The sequence below is a fragment of the Chiroxiphia lanceolata genome, chromosome 3 (genome assembly GCF_009829145.1).
Source record: "Chiroxiphia lanceolata isolate bChiLan1 chromosome 3, bChiLan1.pri, whole genome shotgun sequence".
Classification (NCBI taxonomy): Eukaryota; Metazoa; Chordata; class Aves; order Passeriformes; family Pipridae; genus Chiroxiphia; species Chiroxiphia lanceolata.
Window position 1 is genome coordinate 6983383 of NC_045639.1, and position 20068 is coordinate 7003450.

General features: G+C 39.3%; 1 protein-coding gene and 1 long non-coding RNA gene across 4 annotated transcripts in view; one reads left to right on the top strand and one right to left on the bottom strand.

Moving 5' to 3' along the window:
* MACROD2 (mono-ADP ribosylhydrolase 2) overlaps positions 1–20068 on the top strand; it is an 848490-nt gene that overhangs the window by 568489 nt on the left and 259933 nt on the right. For all 3 annotated transcript variants that reach the window (XM_032684589.1, XM_032684588.1, XM_032684590.1), the window contains exon 8: positions 16582–16655. In XM_032684589.1, coding sequence (XP_032540480.1) covers positions 16582–16655 — 74 coding nt within the window. The remainder of the gene's footprint in view (positions 1–16581; positions 16656–20068) is intronic.
* Positions 7942–10564, bottom strand: LOC116785284. The gene is made up of 3 exons (XR_004356460.1): positions 10473–10564; positions 9488–9617; positions 7942–8121 (listed from the first exon to the last, which is right to left on the bottom strand). It is a non-coding gene; the product is annotated as an uncharacterized LOC116785284 (long non-coding RNA).

Consider the following 20068-nt stretch of genomic DNA (forward strand, 5'->3'; position numbering starts at 1 on the left):
TCTTCTCACATACTTCTTGGAAATGGTGCAGCATGTGTGTGGTTTCCAGGGTTATATTAGGAATCATGGCCAGTCTTTGGCGAACGAAGATTTGGGAAAGGTCTTTACCCTTCGAGCCTGTGCAGTGGATTTTTTAGGTGAGACACAGTGTGCGCTGAACTGAGCCCACCCTTTAATCCTAAGGTTATCTGCCAGGGCTGAGCGAGGCTTGGATGGCTGGCAGTGAGGTCCTCAGGATGTAGGTTTGTTTAGAGGACCTTCTCTAGATGGATGGCCTTACAGGGCTGACGAGCTCCATCTGCCGGAGGAGTTCCTGACCTGGGAATCGAACCCGGGCCGCGGCGGTGGAGCGCCGCATCTGAACCCACTAGACCACCAGGGGTCCTCATATTAGGAATATTGAGACGCTATTTTAACTGGCCTCCTCCATAATAATATTCTTACATATATGTTTTTTATTCTATGTACTGCTATGACTTTAGGCTTTCATCTGGTCACTAAATGGAAACAGAGCTAAATTCATGCTGGAGGGACGTTGGTTTCAGAGAAGTTATGGTGGTTTACACTAGCTGTGAAATATTCTTATTGCATTGAGAGAAATAAATGTAGTTGTTGTAATTGACCCTATTCACTCTGACTCTAACTGAATTGAGCTCAGCAGAGGAGAAATCTGGTTCAATGTATCGTACCTTTCTTAAAATGTTATTTTGGGCGGGGAAGAAGACTTTGTTATCTTACTTTTTCTTGAAAGAGTATCTAGCCCCTTAAAAAGAACATTACTTAAGGTCTGATTTGTAAATGATTTGTATCTCTTTTTATCCTTTCAATATATTACTTGTATATGAGAGGAATGGAAGTGCTTACTTTCCCTATATATTACTGGATGATAAACTGTATCTATCATTTTCCAATTTAGTTTTGGACAATGTCGCATATAATTTTTTTTCTCTTTCCTTTCTCTCCGCGATGTTTGAAAGAATCCTTTAACGGAAATAATGTATAATACTATTTAAAGGGTAGTAATTCACTGTATGTGATGCTGTGGCAGTGGAAGACTTTCTGTCCCCTTCTGTTTTCAATGCTCTCTGGAATACAAACATTAAACCTTCGTTTTCAGGGAGTTGAAAGTATCCCATACGGAAAATATAATCTTTCATCACACATTATGACTTGTTTCTGTTAAAAAATAAAGTTTGGTTTGCTTAGTCCAATTGGGTAGCATTTCCATATCGCTCATTGATGAAGGTACTTTTCAATATGACTGATTTTATGCTGATCCTGCATGGGAAGAACATGGTTCAGACACCCCTGAGCTAAATAAGAGCCAGTATAAATGTCAGCACAATGTTCTAGCTGGCAGTCAGTGGTGTATTTTCTGCATCCATTTTCTTGTTTCTCAGTTTTGATGATCAAAAGCGTATTTCTAAATTGGAGAAGATGACAGTGTGTGGACTGTTTGGCATTTTGATGAGAAAAATACAGAACAGGAAGATCAAGAATTTAAGAAACGGGGACTTCCTTAGGATGAGATTAAATCGACTGTTCCAGCGGTGACCAGTGTGTGGTGTGTAGTTTAAGCTTTATGTACCAGCTCATTATCCAACATTGGAAAAAAATGGAGTATCGGTTTTATGCAGGATGTGTATCAGGGTAAATTGCCCAGTGTAGGCTGTGAGCTGCAGACAGTGCAATCATAATGGCTTTTGAACTGATGCAGTTTTATGGCTCCAGAGCATTAATCATTCTCTTATGCCCTTAATTACTGTTAGGTAGTTACACTTGTGTCCGTAATAGGTGCTAAACATTCTGCCACTGATAGATTTTTAACCATTCTTTTTGTTGGAGCAGTAAACGCACTATAGCAGGCTGTTAGGAGTCCAGAACATATTTTTTACCTGAGTGCCATTAGGAACATTACTGTAAGTCGAAAGATATTTTGAGCTGTATTTGGTAGCTGGTTGTAGTCTTCTGGCTTTGTTTTTTTGTTTTTTGGGTTTTTTCTGGCTTTAGGAATGAGAGAAAAGAACAATTCTGCTGCTAAGCAAGCATTGCTTAATTAAGAGAAGATGATTTTTGTCCCTTTTGGCCTATTTTACCAAGCGAGAAAGAAAGCAAAAAGTTGATGCATTTTCCACACTACTAAATACAATATAGAAGAAAACAGTGATGCTACTTAAGTGCTGACCGTGCTGGTCAGTGCTCTAAGAATCTTCTGGTTTATATTGCTGTCAACATCGTAAGTTAATATTTACTAGTTTTCAGTAAAGCAATGATATACTCCTTTATGGTAGGCCCTTCCCAAAAGATGTGAGATTCAAAGCTCCCTTCTAATTGAGGCTGCTAGCCATGATGCAGGTAATGAGGGTGCATATTGACAATGCTTCTGTCTCATTCCTAATGAGTATTTCATGTTGTGGAACCTTACACCCCGTCTCTCTATTTTGTGGCTTGATTAATGAGTTGTCACCACTTTATTGACTATAGGTAATCAGAAGCAGTGACAGTGTTTACCCTGATTGACAGCAGAAGTAGAGAATGTACAACCGACAAACTTGAGTTGACAAGAATCTCTGGCTGTTTAATTTATGTGCACACACAAGGTTTTATGAACTTCCCATATGTATTTTCAGTTCATATTTTTCAAAATTGTGCAGAAGTGGCATGAAAATGTTTAACTGCTCTGCTATTGAAGTTCCTTAATAATTCCAGCATATTCAAAATTGTCTCACCAAGGGCAGTCAGTGATGTTCTGGCTGTGGAATTTGATGCATTTGGTGTTAAAGAGTGAACTTCCAAATCCTTTCTTAACTTAATTCATGTTTTCAAGATTCTCTTTCCTAGTCATTGACCTTCTTCTGAGTTTCCCATGTTGATTACATGGCATTTATGCTGACCTTAAGTAAACTGAACACTTTCTGAAAAGGAATAGATAGAAACATTTCTCCATCAGCACTAATGCCAATAAAACATAGGCTTGAAGTTCATAAATGTATATTAAGTTTAAATTACATATGATTTCAAGAAATTATCTACTTCAAAAAAATTACATTTGATAACAAATTATGTTTGCTTGATAGACCAATTTCCACAAATCATTGACGTTTCATGGTATCAAAGCTTTCTGCTAGAAAGAGGTCACCTTGATATTTGCACTGAGTATATTTCAGTCTTGGCTCCACATTTTATCATTATTGATGTCTTAAATTTTCTCTTACCTCCACAATTTTTTTTAATCTACTTATTTTTATTATTTGTTTTTATGACTCTTACTGTCAACATATTTCACTGGTTTTCTACTTACTAAACAAAATGGTTCTGCCAGAATTTCATGTGTAGCCTTAATTTTGTAACTTTTAATGTATGATCTGTGCTATTTAGGTAACTCTGTATTTATTGCTTGTTTCTGTCACTGCCTACTAAATACATTAATGTCTGTGGATCTCTAAATTATAAGGCTCCTCTCTTCCCTTAAAATGTCAGGACTGAAGATGAAACTCTCTTCCTATTCCTTCACAACAAATCTAAATACCCACTTAGTAAACACTGGGAGATAATCATGGGCTTCAATCCAATTCTGAATTATGTATCTATAATTTTCAGCACTTCAGGCAGTATCATCGCAGTAACACACATTGGATGCAGTTGTTTAAAAGACACTTTACTTTATAAAAAAACCACCAAAGCCACCACCACCAAAACACTCAGACAATCCTATGTGAGCACTGTTTGGCTACTCCAGTTCCACTTGCTGTGAGGTTGCTCACCCCACAGCCACCCCAAGCCAGGACTCATGATTTCCTCAGGTTTGTAAGTCTACCTCCTTGCTCATCCGTTTCAATCCCGAGGAGGGGTCTGGATAAAAAAAACACCTTGACTGAAGGTGTTGAAGCCAGTCTGTCCCACAGATTTGGACCAAAGCAAAGGATGTCCACACAACCGTTTCAGCCACCAGCATGGAGTAACTCCTGGGGGACAGGGATATGACAGTAGCATCTTCATTTGTTAAAACTGGATTTAGAAGGTGATGTTTTTCCACGCTCTAAACTTGTTTTGTTAAAACTCATTTGTGAGCTTTTTCATTTGTTTACTGGATTTTCAAAAGTACTTCCTTTTGAAGCATCAGTTCTTTTTCAGTGTGTTCCTGGTGGTATTATCTCACTTTTACATACACAGCACATGAGAAAGGTAGATGTGGAATCTGATGGGAACTGATAGGAAACAAGATTCATATTAAAATTTCAACATAAGAAATGTCCCAGAAGCTCACACATTCATTGTTTCCACTTTTGACTTAGCCCTGTTTTTGCACACTAACTCTTTCAAATTTGTTTTAAGAAGTTTTGAAATTGTTTGAAAAAGTTAGTCTGACTGCTAACCTTAGCATTTTTTTCTTCATCCTGCTTTTTCAATCTGTACAGAGGATTTTTTTCTAAATTTCTACCAGAGAGGGGGTTTCTTAATTCAACTTCGTTTCCCTTCTGTGTTTGCATGAACTCAGATAACCTGAAGCAATTAGTCTTTCTATTTGTTCAAATTGTGTCTTCAAAGTTTAATTATAATCTCCTTATTTCTAAGCAATACAAATCCTTCTTTGACCCTTCTGAATTTTGGAGATCGTTCTTTCATTTGGATGTCCACCACTTTATTTCTCTACTCCTAGAATACTTTTAAGTATTGAGTGCTTGTTATTGGGTGGTTTCAACATGGCTTGATTATTATCTATTACAGTACTAGTATAATTTCTTTTTATTTATTCTTAACTTCACCTTTACTTTTTGAAATAATTTTAAATAATAATATTCAGACTTTCAGTAATGCCACAAACTTTGTTGTTCTTTTTCTGTCCCCAGGTAGTTACTGCAAGTTCAGCAGCTTGTATTTGCATCAGCACCAACTTGCATGAGATTATTTTGCAAAGTTCATATATAAATATGTACAATTCAAATAAGCATAGGTATTGATCTCATTGGGTTTGACTCCTCAGTGCTGTGAGTTTTCCTGCTTTGCTGTGGAAGTACTTTTTTTATCAATTGATCTATAAAAATCAACCTTGTTTCTTGTAGAATGACGATCACTTGGTTTTGTAAATCTAACTGGAAAAGTCTAATTAGAATTGGGGTGTGTGTGTCCCCAAATACCTTTACACTGGTATTTTTAATAGTTAATAAATAGCTCTCAGAGCTGTTTTTCACAATTTTTTTTCTCTCTCACTCACAGGCACTGTTTTGCCCTTTCTAGATTCTGACCCATACAGTGTTAACTTTCCCTCCCTCATGCAGTTTTGGGTTTTTTTACTGGTTTCTGTATCCAGAGATGTGGGACCCTGTGCTGTGGAGGTCGGTGTTTGCATATCAATAATTCACTGAAATAATCCCAGCCTGACTCAATATTGCAGTGGTGTTTTTTGCAATCTGGAGATGTGCAGCTGTCAGGATAATGCAAACTATCTTGAGAGTAATTGTACATGTAGAGGGAATCCTTTGATAAAATTAATGGAAATCACATTGCCTAAAGCCGCTCCCTAAGCTCAAATCTAATGCCTACATTTAGTTTTGATTATGTAACAAATTCTTTTGAATTTACCCACCTTCTTTTTATGTATCCCCCAATTTAAGGTATTATCCCTCGCTTGCTTAATAATCAATGAGGTTTCTCTGTGCAGCGCATTTAATGTTTTTCCATACACCTTCTGCTAGTCTACCTGGGACATTGTGTTTCCAAGAGGATTAGTTGTGTTTGGCTGTGGAGTGGAGCACAGAGGTCTGCCTCAAACAGGTACTTTTCCCCAAGCATAGTGTGGATCATCTCATGTCGACCATACATGTAATGTAAATTTAATAAAGCACTGGAACAAACCACCCCTTTGCTGCCACATGGCCACATTTACAAGGAAATTGAGGTGGGAGGTCAATTTGCACTTAAAAACTACTGTTGGAAATGCCTGGGTTCTTAAGTGAAAGCCTTTAAATCTCACTTGTCTGACAGGTGGTAAGAAATTTACACTTAAATTGTCCAGATCAGCTTCTGATTTGTACCCTGTTGTTGGAGAAAAGAAATTTCTTAGTCTTCCAAATCCTTCACTGCTTGATCTGACCAACCATAGCATCGGCTCCTTTGTTTGAAATCTGGGCATTGCTTCTGACTACAGTAATTGTCATTGCTTTTTCTCCTATCTCAGTTTGAATATTGTTCCAAATTACTTGAAAAACACTTGTGTTTGGGTTTTTTGTTTCCTCCTGAAGAGTGACATCTCACAAAATGGAATCACTTTACTTTAAGGCCTGATTTACTGATGCTGGTCTAACCAGAAATGTTGACGTTTGTTAGACCTTTCTAAACATTAGGAATTCCCATTCCTTGCTAAAATAGAATATGTTTGCTCGTGTAATGATTTAAAAATAAATTAAAAAACCCCAACATGCTGACAACTTATTGAAATACATGTTGAAAATGCTTTTTAAAACAAGTGTTAGTAAGACCTAAAGTTCACATCAAGACTAAACTGGATTTGAATTTCTGGGATTGGAAGTGCCATTAACTAGTTATTTAATTTCCTTTTTGATTGAAGTATGCAAGACTCAGTAAATGCATAATTGTGAGTGAAATGCAAATTAGAGTTGTTAGCAGAAATCGTATTTTTAATAAATACTTGTTTGACAATTAGCACTGTGATCTTTTGACACGCAGAAGAACCTGATGAGTTCTGGGTTACCTTGTTGATTGACTGATGGTGTTGGGTTTAAAAGGCAACTGATGCTGGGGTAGATTGTCAGTTGAAAGAAGTGCTGCAGTGAGGGCGTGCTAATGTGGGTATATATAATTAGCACATGAGTAAATGAGACCTTAAAAACAGAAGGGGGGTGGAAGAGAGTCAAGGTTTTCCAAAAGATTAGGATATTTTTGTATTTTACTCATTAATGGTTTATTTTACACTCTTAAGCATTTGAGGTCTTCCTAAGAGCATTGAAAGTGTTGTAACCAGGCAGCTTTGCTACAATCAGAGTTTTAAATTTCAAGTTTTCCTTACCCTTGCTTTAAACCAGTTTTCCCATTAATCCAATCCTGAAACCTTTTCTAATCACATTTCTCCTTCTGTGTATATCGCTGTGATCTCAGAACAAGCAAAAAGAGTTTTCATTGCAGCATTGGGAGAAAGGTTCAGGTACTGCTGGTAGCTTCCATGTAGTTTTTGTTGACAAAGGTGCTGCAACAGATCCTGAAATGAAGTTGAGTAGACTGACTGATTGCTGATACATACAGTGGCATAAAATCAAATAAGACACACAGTGACCCTTCCTGCACAAAAAGAAGGATGTGTGGAGCTCACCTTTCGCTAGGCGAACGACTACTACAGAAATGAAGCAGCATCTAGGCAAGGAGGGAAAAATGCTTCCTCCTAAAAAGTTAATACATAAAATTGTTGAGATAGTGCAAGATGTGTCAAATCCAACATCCTGCACAAGTGCTTGTTTTAGCAGCATACAAGTAGCGGGTGTTCGAATAGCATAAAGTGCCTTTCTGTACAGTGAAGAACAAGCCATTAAGCATCAAATATAAAATGCAACCCCCTCTCTGTTCCTCCCAAATGTACTGGCATTTTTGAACTCCAGATTGGCTAGAAATATTTCAGTTTTGAGCTCTTGTAGAGTTTCTAAATACAATAGCTCCTGGTCTGTGTGACCCTTTAGTGTGGTTTATCGCTGGCTGAGGCAAGAATGGAAAAAAACCCCACAGTGTGAATAATAAACACAAACCAAGAATCAATAATGTATTTGTTAAAAAGACTAAGTAGATTAAATATGCCAGACACAGTATCTTGCTTTTTCACCCAACCTGCCCTCTAACTTTCTCCTACATATGTCTCTTGGGAAAAAAGATAAAAGAACATCTTTTTTACCTATTTTTTTCCTTTCTTTTCCTTTCACAAGGAGTAAATATATGTTGTTTCAGCTGATTTTCTTTATGTGCTCCTAGGAAATCCTTGATTTCCCTCAGAGAGGAGATAAGAACAGTGCTTCAGTAGAAATGATGTCTGATTGTTTTGTTTGTTCTTGTACATGGATGGCCTTCCCCAAGTACTCTGTTGGTTTTAGATAATCCAGCTAGGTCTTTGGGTTGCATCTGTCAGAGCAATTGAACATGGTGGAAGTGATTTAAAGGCTAGAGCTGGGCTGGCAATGCTGTCTGTGTTCTCTATGTGACTTCGTGGTTTTTTTCTATTGCCTATGTGTGTTTGATTCCTCTGAAATTTCTCAGGCTTTTTACGCTGCCATCTCCCTTCATTTTGCTGTGGTGGCTCCTGTCCATTACACTCGTGTATCCCCAAGTTCTTTTAACTCCTGTCATCATGTGCTGCCTATTCTACCCTGATATTGCCTCTGTCAGATTCAGCCCCCTCCCCAAAATCCTCAACCCCACCTTGCAGCGAGACATTCTGTGCTCCCTCCCTCTCCTCGTCTTCCTCCACCTCAACCTCCTGCACTTCAGTGTATTTTCCCTTCTCTTGTTGCCTGCACAAAGATCCTGTCAGCAAGAAGAAAGAGCCTCTCATAGCAATACCTCCCCTTGTTCTCCTGCCCAGTCTGCAGTGGCAGATGTATTAGAAACATCACTCAGCAAGGAGAGGCACGTCAAGAATATATCAGCTTCAGGCGAGCCTTCAAGTAGAGTCTGTAATCAATTGGAAAACACATTTTCATAGGGAACCAGGCTTTGCAAGGCCCAGGATCATTACTTTATTCCCACTGCTGAGCAGCAGATCTTCACTCAGTGCTTAGAGGAAGCGTGTGTCAAGGAGGGCCTGGGATAGTGTCAGTGAGGGTTAAGCATCACTGCACTGGGCCACATTTTTTAGGAGAAAGTACCAGTTTCAAGTGGAATTCAGAGTGTGTGGGTGTGTGGGGGTTGTTTTTTTATCTCTTGTGGCATTAGCAAGGAACTTCGGGAAGGTGGGATTTATTCCCTACACTTTGTTTCACTTGAGAACAACAAGGCATTTTTATTTAAATCACTGGGTAGAATAAATGTTTAACCTTGTTGGAATTGTAACTATACTGAAGCCAATATCCCATTGCTGTGCAATTCAGTGTATGATGGGAGATTTCACAGTTGACTAGTGCTTTACACTTTGTTTCAAATTACTTTGGCTCTGTTATGTTGCCACCCTAAAAACCCAACTTGCTTGCTAGATATGGCTAAGTAGAAGATGAAATACTCTGCATTAGGGAACTCATGTACACTTTGAAACCTCTTTCAATTAACATTTCTCTGTAGAACACTTGTTTCTGGAATAGCTCTTCTGGATATGGTGTAGAGTGTGTTTTAAGGAGAATGATGAGCTCAGGACAGCTGCATACATGTGTCTAAACAGCTGTGTAATTTACACAGATATTGCACATACGCTCTAATAGGTAGATTTTATAATTGCCAAACTACCTGCATTAGTATGTCTTCCATTTGCATTTGCATTGTGTGTACTTTCTCTTACCAGTGGAGAATGCTAATTCCCAGGACAGTGAGATCTTTTCCCTTTCAGTGTTGTGCTGGTGTCTTTCTGCTGTTTCCCCTACTAAGCTCAGCTTGAAGCCTTAACGTTCCACATGGGCATTAGAAATTCCCTGACAGACAGAAAAGCTCCATCACACAAAGCAGTAAACAGCACACTATGATGCAGTTTGCTTCCCAGAGTCTCTGAGTATTGCTTGCTATGTTTTTTTTTTTACAAGACTACTAGAGAATCCATTTACCCATGATGTGGTTCCCCTGCAAGCCTACTCTTTCATAAATGCTGTAAAAATGAACCCAAAACCTTGACTTCTAATAAAAAAATGTACTGAGTGCTGCAGAAAAGTGATATTCTTGCACTCATGCAGGTCTCTTGCAGAATGGCAGGATGATAAATCCTTCAGCAAGGTACTCTTAGGGAAGCTCTGTTCCTCCTCAGCAGTCCAAGTGTTAATGCATTTGCACTAAAACTTCAATGCTAATACATATCAAATAACTCAGTATACTTGACATCTAGTTTTTCTTCAGTGGAATCTTAAGACCTGTTGGTGCAAACCTCTGCTCACATGACTTAAATAATTACAATGTTTGTCTGTATTCAGCTGACATTTTTAACACAATTATATGGCAGGTATTTTTCCAGTGATATCGATGTAGCAGAGTGTGAAGTGAAAAGTGGTGTGAAGTCATGTGTTTCAGAGAAACAGCAGTGACATGGTTTGTCTTGTATCTCAGCCACCTTTGGGTAACTGACCCCTGTTGAGTGCAGCTGTGAGCCGAGGCCAGATGTGCAGCTACAGAGAAGCACCTGAGTTGTAGCTGCTGAAGGTGAGTTGCTGTGCTGATCAGACAAGAGACCCCTGTCAGCCAGCACAGCTGTGAGCACACGCCAGGCACCTTTTCTGACAGGTCAAGGCTGAGCAAACTCTGTTGTCAAGAGAACCAGTGTATCTCAACCTGCTACTTACCTTGGTTTCACTGGCCTGTGTGAGGTTCATTATGTGCCCTGGTGCTAACACTGACTTAACCAGGGATCGCCGAATTACCCAATGCACTTTGGTGAATAAAGAAGAGCTCTCTGTTATTTCAGTTCTCTACCTGCTTTGTGTCACTGTGTCATAGCAGAGACATTCTTTTTCTTGCATTAGAACTGCATGTAGTTTTCTGTTGTCGCTGAATTTTTTCACTCCAGGCGAATGTGAAGGCATGTCCCTTGCATAGGAGGAATTGAGAAACATATGATATTTTCTTCAGGAGAATGTTTTGTTTATGCATTTTGAAAATTTCTCGTTATCCCTTGATGCTAATTAATTACTCCAGCACAGTCCATGAAGGATACAGTGCATAGGTGCAGCTTTGTTTCTCAAGGTAGCAGAAAGGTTTTTCACAGTACTTACTTTCACTGTCTTTCCTAGAGTTACTTTTTGAGTGGGCATCAAATAAAGTTTTCTCTGGCTGAATGAGTTCAATAAGGCAAGATAGGTTATTTAGCAGAAGATTCATTGCTCTTCTGTTTAGACTTCAATGTAGCTGATCCAAATGAGGGATCAACTTTCTTTCCCGGTTATGAGTTATCCACAAAAATTATCAAGGTAGCACCTTAGGTTGTTTGTCCAATCACAATATGACTATGGTTATTAAAAAAAAACCCAGAGAGAGAGGGAGATGAAAAAAAAAAAAAGAAAAAAGCTCAAGAATAGCAACACAACAAGCTCATTGGTAGAATACAACCATCTCTTCTTCCAAACAGGCTGGATTTATGATGGTAATGGGAATCAACCTAGCATGAGTGAATTCATTTTGACTACTAAAATACACTTTTGACAAGATGATTATATGGGATCAGTTGCAAGATCATACTGCTCATTTCACAGCTGAAGGACAAGTGGATGTATTGAGTTAACCCTACCTCAGGCATGCTGGGCTGTGCATCTCATTTGTTTCCTTTCATTGTCATAAGGCTGAAGGACTGTGATCAGTGTGTTGTCAATAGCTGGCCTTAACCCACATGGCCATAATGAAGCACAGTTATTTACATGTCTGCTGTGATTCAGAAAGCATTTGCAGCACCGGTAGTAATACTGGGTTTCAGAACAAGTATGGAATAAATGCTTAGTGCCTTTTTTCTTTTCTTTCCCCCTTCTTCTTTCTGTCTTCTTTCCCTCTTCTTCTTTTCCTTGGAACATCTTTATATTCCATACCATCTGGTGCTGATGATTCCACGTAGCAAGTGCTTGATGCATGGTGGAGATACCCTGTCATACTGACTGCAGAGATGGCCTTCAGTACAGTTCCACATTTTGAAAATGTGACAAGCTACTATTTGAAGAGCGTCATTTATAGATCAATAAACATATTGGCAAATTTATAAACTTAATACATGGAAGTTATTCCACTTTAACAGTCCTGTTGATTAAGCAGTGGGGCTCGGGGTTGATTTTAGCACACAGGAACAGTCTGCAAACTGTTACATCTTGATATATGCACAAACATGCCAGGGTAGATATTTTTTCTGAGAAAATATGAAAACACATAATGAGTATTTGTGTTGATGTGCATTTGGTTCTTTTCATGGTTTTCTTCAAAATTAAACCATTAAAACTGGCAAATGAGAATATTAAGCCTGTGATGAGCCTTTTAGAATCCACAGAGAAAGGAGCATGTTTTTTAAATGAATAAAAACCTGCCTAGCACTTAGTCTGTGCTAACAAAAAATGATACAGACCTTTTTTTATCAAGATGAGTTGATTTACAGAAAATATTAGGCATCTCAGTTAAACTGACAAATTACAACACTCACCCGTGCAGCTACTGAAGTGAGTTTCTGGATTGACATTTGCTTGTAACTGTTATAACCTTCCTGTTATAATCTGTTACCATCATCGTCTGCTAGATCATATTAAAGGTTGATTATTTAGTACCTATGTTTTGTTAATGGGCTTTTCATGGAGAGGTGGCATTACCTCATTGTAAGTTAAGCATTTTTAGTAAGATGCAGCACTGGATTGAGCACAGTAAAAGAGGCAGATAAAGCTACCAGCATCTCCATAGAATTTGGAGTTCCTGAAATATATTTCTATTGGTTTTGTGTCACAAAATCCTTGTTGCACTGTTATTCATTGAAGAACATTGTGTGGGGCCAGGAGCTGGACTTTTATGATCCTTGTGAGTCCCTTCCAATTCAGCGTATTCTCTGATTCTGTGAACTACTTGTGTTCATTTTTCAGATACTGCACAGACAAATTAGGCACAGAGTAAGAGAAACTCAGAGTGAATGTTTCTCCTCTGAATCCCCCGAGCACAAAAGGCTGAGCATTTGCACTAGAGTGTCTAACAACAGGGAATTCATTGCACTTTTTCTGTACATTGAGGAAACAGGGGAACTTATGTTCTTACCAGTTGGCTTCCAGGGAATAAATACAAAATGTAATGGGAATGTCAATGTGTATCTCTAGTTACTGTCTTAGTTCTCCTCCACACTCTCCTCCTCTAAAACTGCTCATTTATATTGTATCAAATATATCAAAATAATTCTACCAGGTCTTATCGTGCCTTCTCTGGAAAATTGTGGCCATGACGATTGCAAGAATTTGCACAGCACAGAGCTTGTTTTGCCAGCCATTTCTCAGGTCAGGGTTAAAATTTCCAGGAATAAGGTGGTAAAGTCCTGGAAAGAGTTCCAGAACCTTGTAAGTTTGAAGGCCTCTTAGAGCTTTCCTAGGCTATCACTGTGAGTAATATCTGTGCAAGGACATACCAAAAGCAGTAGAGTTCAGATGGAGTCTATGTGATGGTAGTAGGATGGGGGTTTTGGAGTATGGTGGCACAGTCATTCAGCTTAGGGAGTGACTGATGCAGTTGATATGTCTATAAGCAACATGCAAAGAGGAGAAAAGGAAGTTTCCACATTGAACCGTGGCTTGGCTGATGCTGGTACCTGAGTCAGTGTTAAAGCTGGTGGTCATTTTCTAAAGGCATTACCATGTCTTTCAAACCATGCAGGGCTTTCCACACACCCTCGTTCCTCCTGACTTACCAGGCTTGCACCCACTGTGGCATCTGCTGTGAGGAGTAAAGCTGTACTTTAAAGGAGGTCTCCTGAACTGGAGGGTACCAGAGGCAGTGGCTGCTCACTTCCAGGATTTGCTGTGCTTGAGGGGTTGGGATCTTGGTAATGGATGGTGAGATATGATCAGTAGGCACTGCAAAATGCAGAGGGTGGCAGTACAATTCTCACTTGCTGGAGCAGCTCTTCAGGAGCCAGACACAGTCTGTGCTGGTTTTGTGGTATGGCGTGGTTTGTTGCCAAGATTTTTCCTGTGCCGGTGGAGAATGTAGAAGCCCAGTCCAAGTTGGAGACCTGTGTCTGTGGGTGGGTAGAACTTCACCGTGCACCTGTCCATGACACAGAAGCAGGACATACAACCATCCCTTTTTCTCCAGCCAGATAAACCCAGAGATGTCCTGTGGAGGCACCGCTCATGGCTAATATGTGCCTTTTTGTGCCAGTGTCCTTTTCAGTATGCTGGAGGAGCACTCACTGCAGTAACATGGGCCAGTGTCACTCATTACTTTACCTGTTTTATCTTTTGTGAAATTGAGCCTTTAGCCAGAATTGCCTGAGCTGCTGCTCCAGCAGTCGGTTAACTGTGAGGCTCCTCGAGCTCATTTCTCTCAAGTAATTTGATTCCCACGTGCTCCCTGAGAATTGCTTTCTTGCTGAAAGGGGGAAAGGGGGGATGGGGGCGTGGATGGAGCAGACCAGAAATGTTTGTGGCAGCAATGTAGCTTAGAGATAAAAGCAATGCAAAAACATGTTTTAAAAAGATCCCCAATCTCACTTTATCCTCCTGTAACCCGGTCCTATAAACCAAAATGTCTTTTCTGGGTCAAGAATCAGAGACACAGAGTCTTTTGTGCTGGGCAGGGTATGGAACAGGAGGCTAAATTCCATCCTGCTTCTGCACAGAGTCAGTAAGATAATCCTTTCCTTAAGATTAGCAGAAATGAGTGTAAATGCTAATTAGATTGTTATTTTTGAGGGGTAACTGATCATAAAAGGCTCTTATGAATTCAACGTGTTTTCTGAAACCATACACAGAATTCAAGGCTCTTTATTTTGGTTGCTGAACTGTTTCCTTTACATTGTGGTGGCTTAGGAGTAACTTGAACATCAGTTTTCTAGATAAGCTTCTATTAAGACCTGGTTAGTATGGCAGCCATTTTCTGATAGTTGCAATTTATGCAGAGGTTCTATACAATCACCAGTGCTTTATCACAGTTTTGGGCAAATACCCTGTCTGCAAGGGAGTGACAAACCAGCTGAAAAGTTAATCTGCTGGAAGGAGAATTGTTCTGAAATAAACCATTCAGTGCATAAACAATGGTATATCAGTTGTCTGAAATACGCATTGTCCCTCTGCATGTGCTCATTGTATGTCCAGGCTGAGCTGCCACCGCTCAGGGTGTGGAATTTGTGTGTGAGAAAGTCCCAGTTTGTTAGGTAGGATATTACTAATTTGAGCAGACAGATCTGCTTAGAGGTCTCTTATTTTATATGGATGAAAATGGGGCTGTTGGAAGTCCCTGCTTTGGGTTTCGTTAATGGCCATTAGTTTGTGTCATGAGACATATGCCTTGATGATATCAGCAGCATTATTAAATGTCACAGAAGTACATTTTCCCAGCAGCAATGGAAGTATATCACTGTAACATTTGTGCCGGTCCAAGCTAATTTTCCATTGTGGGCTTTGTAAAAATGCTTTAAAAAATGTAAAAATGTGCTTCACTGAGAAGCGTGTGCAGAGGAAGCACATGCTAAATGTTGGTATTACACAAAGATTGACTATTTTACTTGCCGTTCTTGCTGGATAGTTGTCATCTGTCACTTCAAACAGTAACATGCTGCTGGACCAAATCCTTGTGGGGTCCAGTTGCAGGGAGTGTTGTTTTGGGGATGTGACTCAGTGGAGGGACTTTGTTTTGTTTTGTTTTTTCAAATCCTACAATACACAAGTTCTGAAAAAGGTTTAAAGAGGGATATGAGCCAAAAAGCTGGACAATTGTAATTTTACAGTGTCTACACTTCAGGTTTATGGTGCGGGGGTGATGTGTGATGTAAGAAAGGCTTTATCTACACAGCTGTACACCAAATTGCATGACTTTTTCTTTCTAGCCCTGTTGCTTACTTGTCCACTGTGCCTGCATCTCCACCTTTCAAAGCCTGTTCTATTAATCTAACTACTGAGAGCCAATTCATAGAGCTTATGAGTTTTTATTTTTAAATCCTCACATGAATGATTTGCTGCCCTTTAAGTTAGGATTTTTAAGGGAAAATAAATTAAGGCTGCCTAAGTAATGAAACATCTTTGGGTTTGATAGATAGAGACCATCAAAGCAAAAAGTCTGTATCCCTGGAAAGATTTCTGATATTGTTTAATGCTGGGTGGAGTTACTATTGCTAGTACATCATGCAATATCAGGCCTTAAATTCATACCCTTATGCTTCATGAATTCCTTAATTTCCAAAGTTGTTTGTTACAATTTAGATCATAAATTGAGAGATTTCCAACTCAAGCATTTCTATCTTTGTAAGGCCTGTGGCATTGGGTGTCATAGTGTGCTATAGTTTTGCTGACAGATGGATTAAAGAAGAAAGCCTTAAGAAAGCCCTTATGCCTTAAGGAACATCTAAATTTTTCTTGCCTGCCATGAATGTAAGCCTAGTATTTGTTACTGTGATATATGTGTTATATGGTTGCCTGCCTAGTATGACACATATATAGCTCTCTATTGTTTCTTCTTCTCTGAGTAGTGGAGCTTTCCTAACAAGAATTAAAAAAACAAAAAATAAAAAATAAATCAAATAAAACATCACTGGGCCTATTTCATTTATATAGCTGAAGAAAAAAGTAATTGATGTTACCTAAAACCTTTACAAAAATCTGTGAAGGGAGTTGACCAACTGTAGTTCCAAAACCTTTCAAAAAATCGGAAGGAAAAAAGTCCAGATTCTTGTTTTCTTATATATTAAAAAATGTATACCTTTTATTTACCTCTCATTTCTTCTTTCTTTAGGTTTTCCAAATGAGCCTGCTGCTGTCATTGCCCTTAACACTATTAAGGAATGGTTAAGCAAGAATCACAATGAGGTATAGAATAAAATACCTTTTTTTCTTTTTTTTGCAAATTTCTGTTTCAGATTATGGTCTTTGACTTCAAAACTGTGAAAAGAGTAAACACAGGCTTGAGCCGCAAAGCCTTTTATTATTTAGTCTTAAGACCAGTGAAGTCAGGTCAGGGCAATATAGCCGGGGGAAGATTGTTGTATCTAAAAGCTACACTAGAGTTGAAGGGAAATACCTTTGTTTGAAACCATACTGTGCATTTCCTGTGCATTGTAATCTTTCCTGGCAAAGCAACAGACTATTCTCTTCCTAAGCTGTTTCTGAGTGTCAGAGTTTTTGGGTGATAATGAGGAGATTCTTGGAAAGGAAATGCTGTTAGTCGAAACAGCCACCGAAGGTCAGTGGTGTTCCAGGGGTCACTTTACAGTAAAGAGCTGTCGGTTGGTATTTTCTGTTTTCATTAATTTTTGGTTTGCTTACAGTTAAGTGTTTATTTTCCCTTAAATACTCACTAAATACATGAATTTTTAACAGGACTGGTTGTCTTCCAGTGGCAGCATTGGATAGTGATTATTTGTACAAGACAAAAAAATGCTTTCAGCAGAATGAATCTCCACCTCGTCCCCTTGCTAGTTTTTGTCTTTGTGTGGTTTGAGTTCTTAGCAGGCTGATAGTTCCTGGTGTTGGATTTGGAGAAATGCAGCAAAGAAGTGACAAAACAAATAAAATAATCATGTCTTAAACTGTCAATCTGCCTGTTTCCTCAACAATGACAGCCAGCAGATTTCAGACAGCTAGAGTCGTTCAGTATTTTGTCTGAAAACATTGAACAAGCATCCAGTGGAGAAGCAACTGCATACAGGGACATAATTAGTAATATTTTTCCTCTAGCAATGTATTCAGAAGGCCTTTTTCCCCAAGAATCCAGTATGTTGAAGGTTGAATTGAGTAGGCTTATGCTGTTTGGTTTGGGTTTTGCCAGCTTTGAAGTGAAAGGAAATATATTGCATTTGAATGGTACATTGAGGTTTCAAACCTGGAGGTGCACTAAGGGGTGCATACATCTTTGGACACTGGTTCTTTATAGCACTGAGTACTTGGTTGCTGTAGCTTTCATCGGCTGCCGCAGTGGCTATCCTGTGACTTAGAGATCGAGCATTGAAGCAGGAGTTTTGGATGGACAGGCTTTGTTAAACGCTGTAGGTGACTAAGTGTCATCGTCTTAGCCCTAGACTTATATTTTTGGGATCTTGTCTGTTAATTTATAAAGTTTAACCTTGAAAGTGTGAGCTACAACCTCTAAATTTTGTGCGGCTTTAACATCTTATACACATCTCCCTAGTTGCATTTTTACCAACATAATTTTAAAAAACAGGCTAAAAATAGTTTTCTTTTTTTCTCTGGAAATAGCATTTCTTCCTCAATAGCTGAGTCTGTGTTGTATATACACCTCCTGCCTTGCTCCCTACAAACTCCAATTTAACCAGAAATTATTTTGAATAAATAGCTGTAGTTACAATGTTTGGACAGTGAAAGGAGCCCAAGCTGTCCCTGACTACAAAGCAATTATTAAAAAATTATCCTACTGAGCGTATACCACAGCTGTTGTTCAGTTTGGACTAGTATAGCTCACAGTTGTTGTCTTCAATGTTTCCTGACACCCTGAATCCCAGCCTAACCAAGCTGGTCTCATGCTGTTTGATGCACATGTGATGCATTTGATACAATTATTGCATATCGGTGAATATGACAGTTCAGAGCTAATTCCCAAGAGCTTTTGTTGATTTTTTGAAGGAAGTGGAGTGCTAGTTTCAGTCAAGATAAATTTTAAGAATTTGATTATCCATAGCTTTGTACTTTCTCATACAAAGCTCTCCCTCTTCTAAGATTCTTCTGCAATCTATTGGCTTGAATTGTAGACTGTGACATAGTAGCAAGTTTTACATGTCATAAATAGGACAGCAGCAAAATAAAGATACCTAATTTTATTGAAGATAGCAGTAACTTATGCAGTAAAAGGATCTTTGGGAAGCATACCATTGCTAGGTTGCTATGGTTAATGTGTACAGCAAGGTGAGCATAGTTCATCTGGCTTAGAAGAACTGATTTAGCCCTGTGCCAGATGTCATTCTGATTCATTTTACACTGTCACAGAATCACAGAATGGTTTGGGTTGGAAGGAACCTTAAAGATCATCTCATTCCAACTCCCCTGCATGATGAGATGCCACCCACTAGACCAGATTGCTCAGGGCTCCATCCATCCTGGCCTTGAGCACCTCCAGGGATGTGTACACTTACTCCCTTGGATTAGATTTTGGGCTTTGAGTAGTAATATCATACATTAGCCAAACTTTTCCCCAAAGTAGCTCATCATACAGCAATGGAATGAAAAGGACTTTCTGTGTTGCAACAATATAGTCTGCTCTTACTGCAGACAGCTGTATGATAGAATCCTCTCTATAAACTTCTATCATAGAGACAGAGCATTCCCACTACACCCACGGGATATTTAAATTCACATGTTCCAGTCTGGGAGCACAACCTCTAATGATTTGCCACGAGGGCAGCTTTTCAGAGTGCTGCCCACACTTCACTCCTGTTATCCCTGACCAGACCTGCTCCCCTGACACTGCCTGCGCTGTCAGGATGAGTCTGTGTGTCCTGCTAACAGCCTCTCTGAACAAAAGAGGCTCCCTGCACTTGGCTCTGCTGCAGTTTAAATGATCAAAGTCAGCTCCTTCCCCTCATTCCTTCTTGTGCAATCCGCCCTGCCTTTGAGAGGGTTCTGCTCCTTTAGTCCCAAGGGTGTCTGGCAGCCAGTTCTCCCCGTGGACCCAACCACTCACTAAGGTCTCAAACTCTTTGATTGTAGAATGTGAATTGATTGAATGAATTGAAGAAGTTTTAGTGCAAGGCAGAGACCAGAATGATAGCAGGCTCACAAGGGAATTTGCCTCCATGGCAATGCACCTGGCAAAACCAGGTAAGTGAATAAGATAGAAAGCTGACTATTTTTCTAAGCCTTTTGTTGTGCCTACAGCAGCCAGGTCTCCTCTGCCTTCCTGCAGCCCAGGAACTGTGACAAATTTGTGAAAGATAAGGCAATATTGTTGTTTTCTCCGCTCTGCCATTCTTGTAGTACTTTTTTCCTTTTGATGCTATAATGAAGATTTTATCCACACCCATATTAATTCAAAATATAATAAACCAGTTGCTACATTCCTTAGTCAGCCTGGGGGCCTGAAATATCACCTAATGACTCCTGTCTTGCAGTTGTGTTGAGAGTCCTGAGAATGTCTCTCTGTGTCATAGTAATGTACCAGGCAAGTGATTTGCATTTAATGAAAGGTTTTCTTATCCAAGTCCATGGTTGTGCTTGACCCCTCAGTGTTTCTATAAAAACTTATTAACATGCTTAACTCTGATGTCACTCAG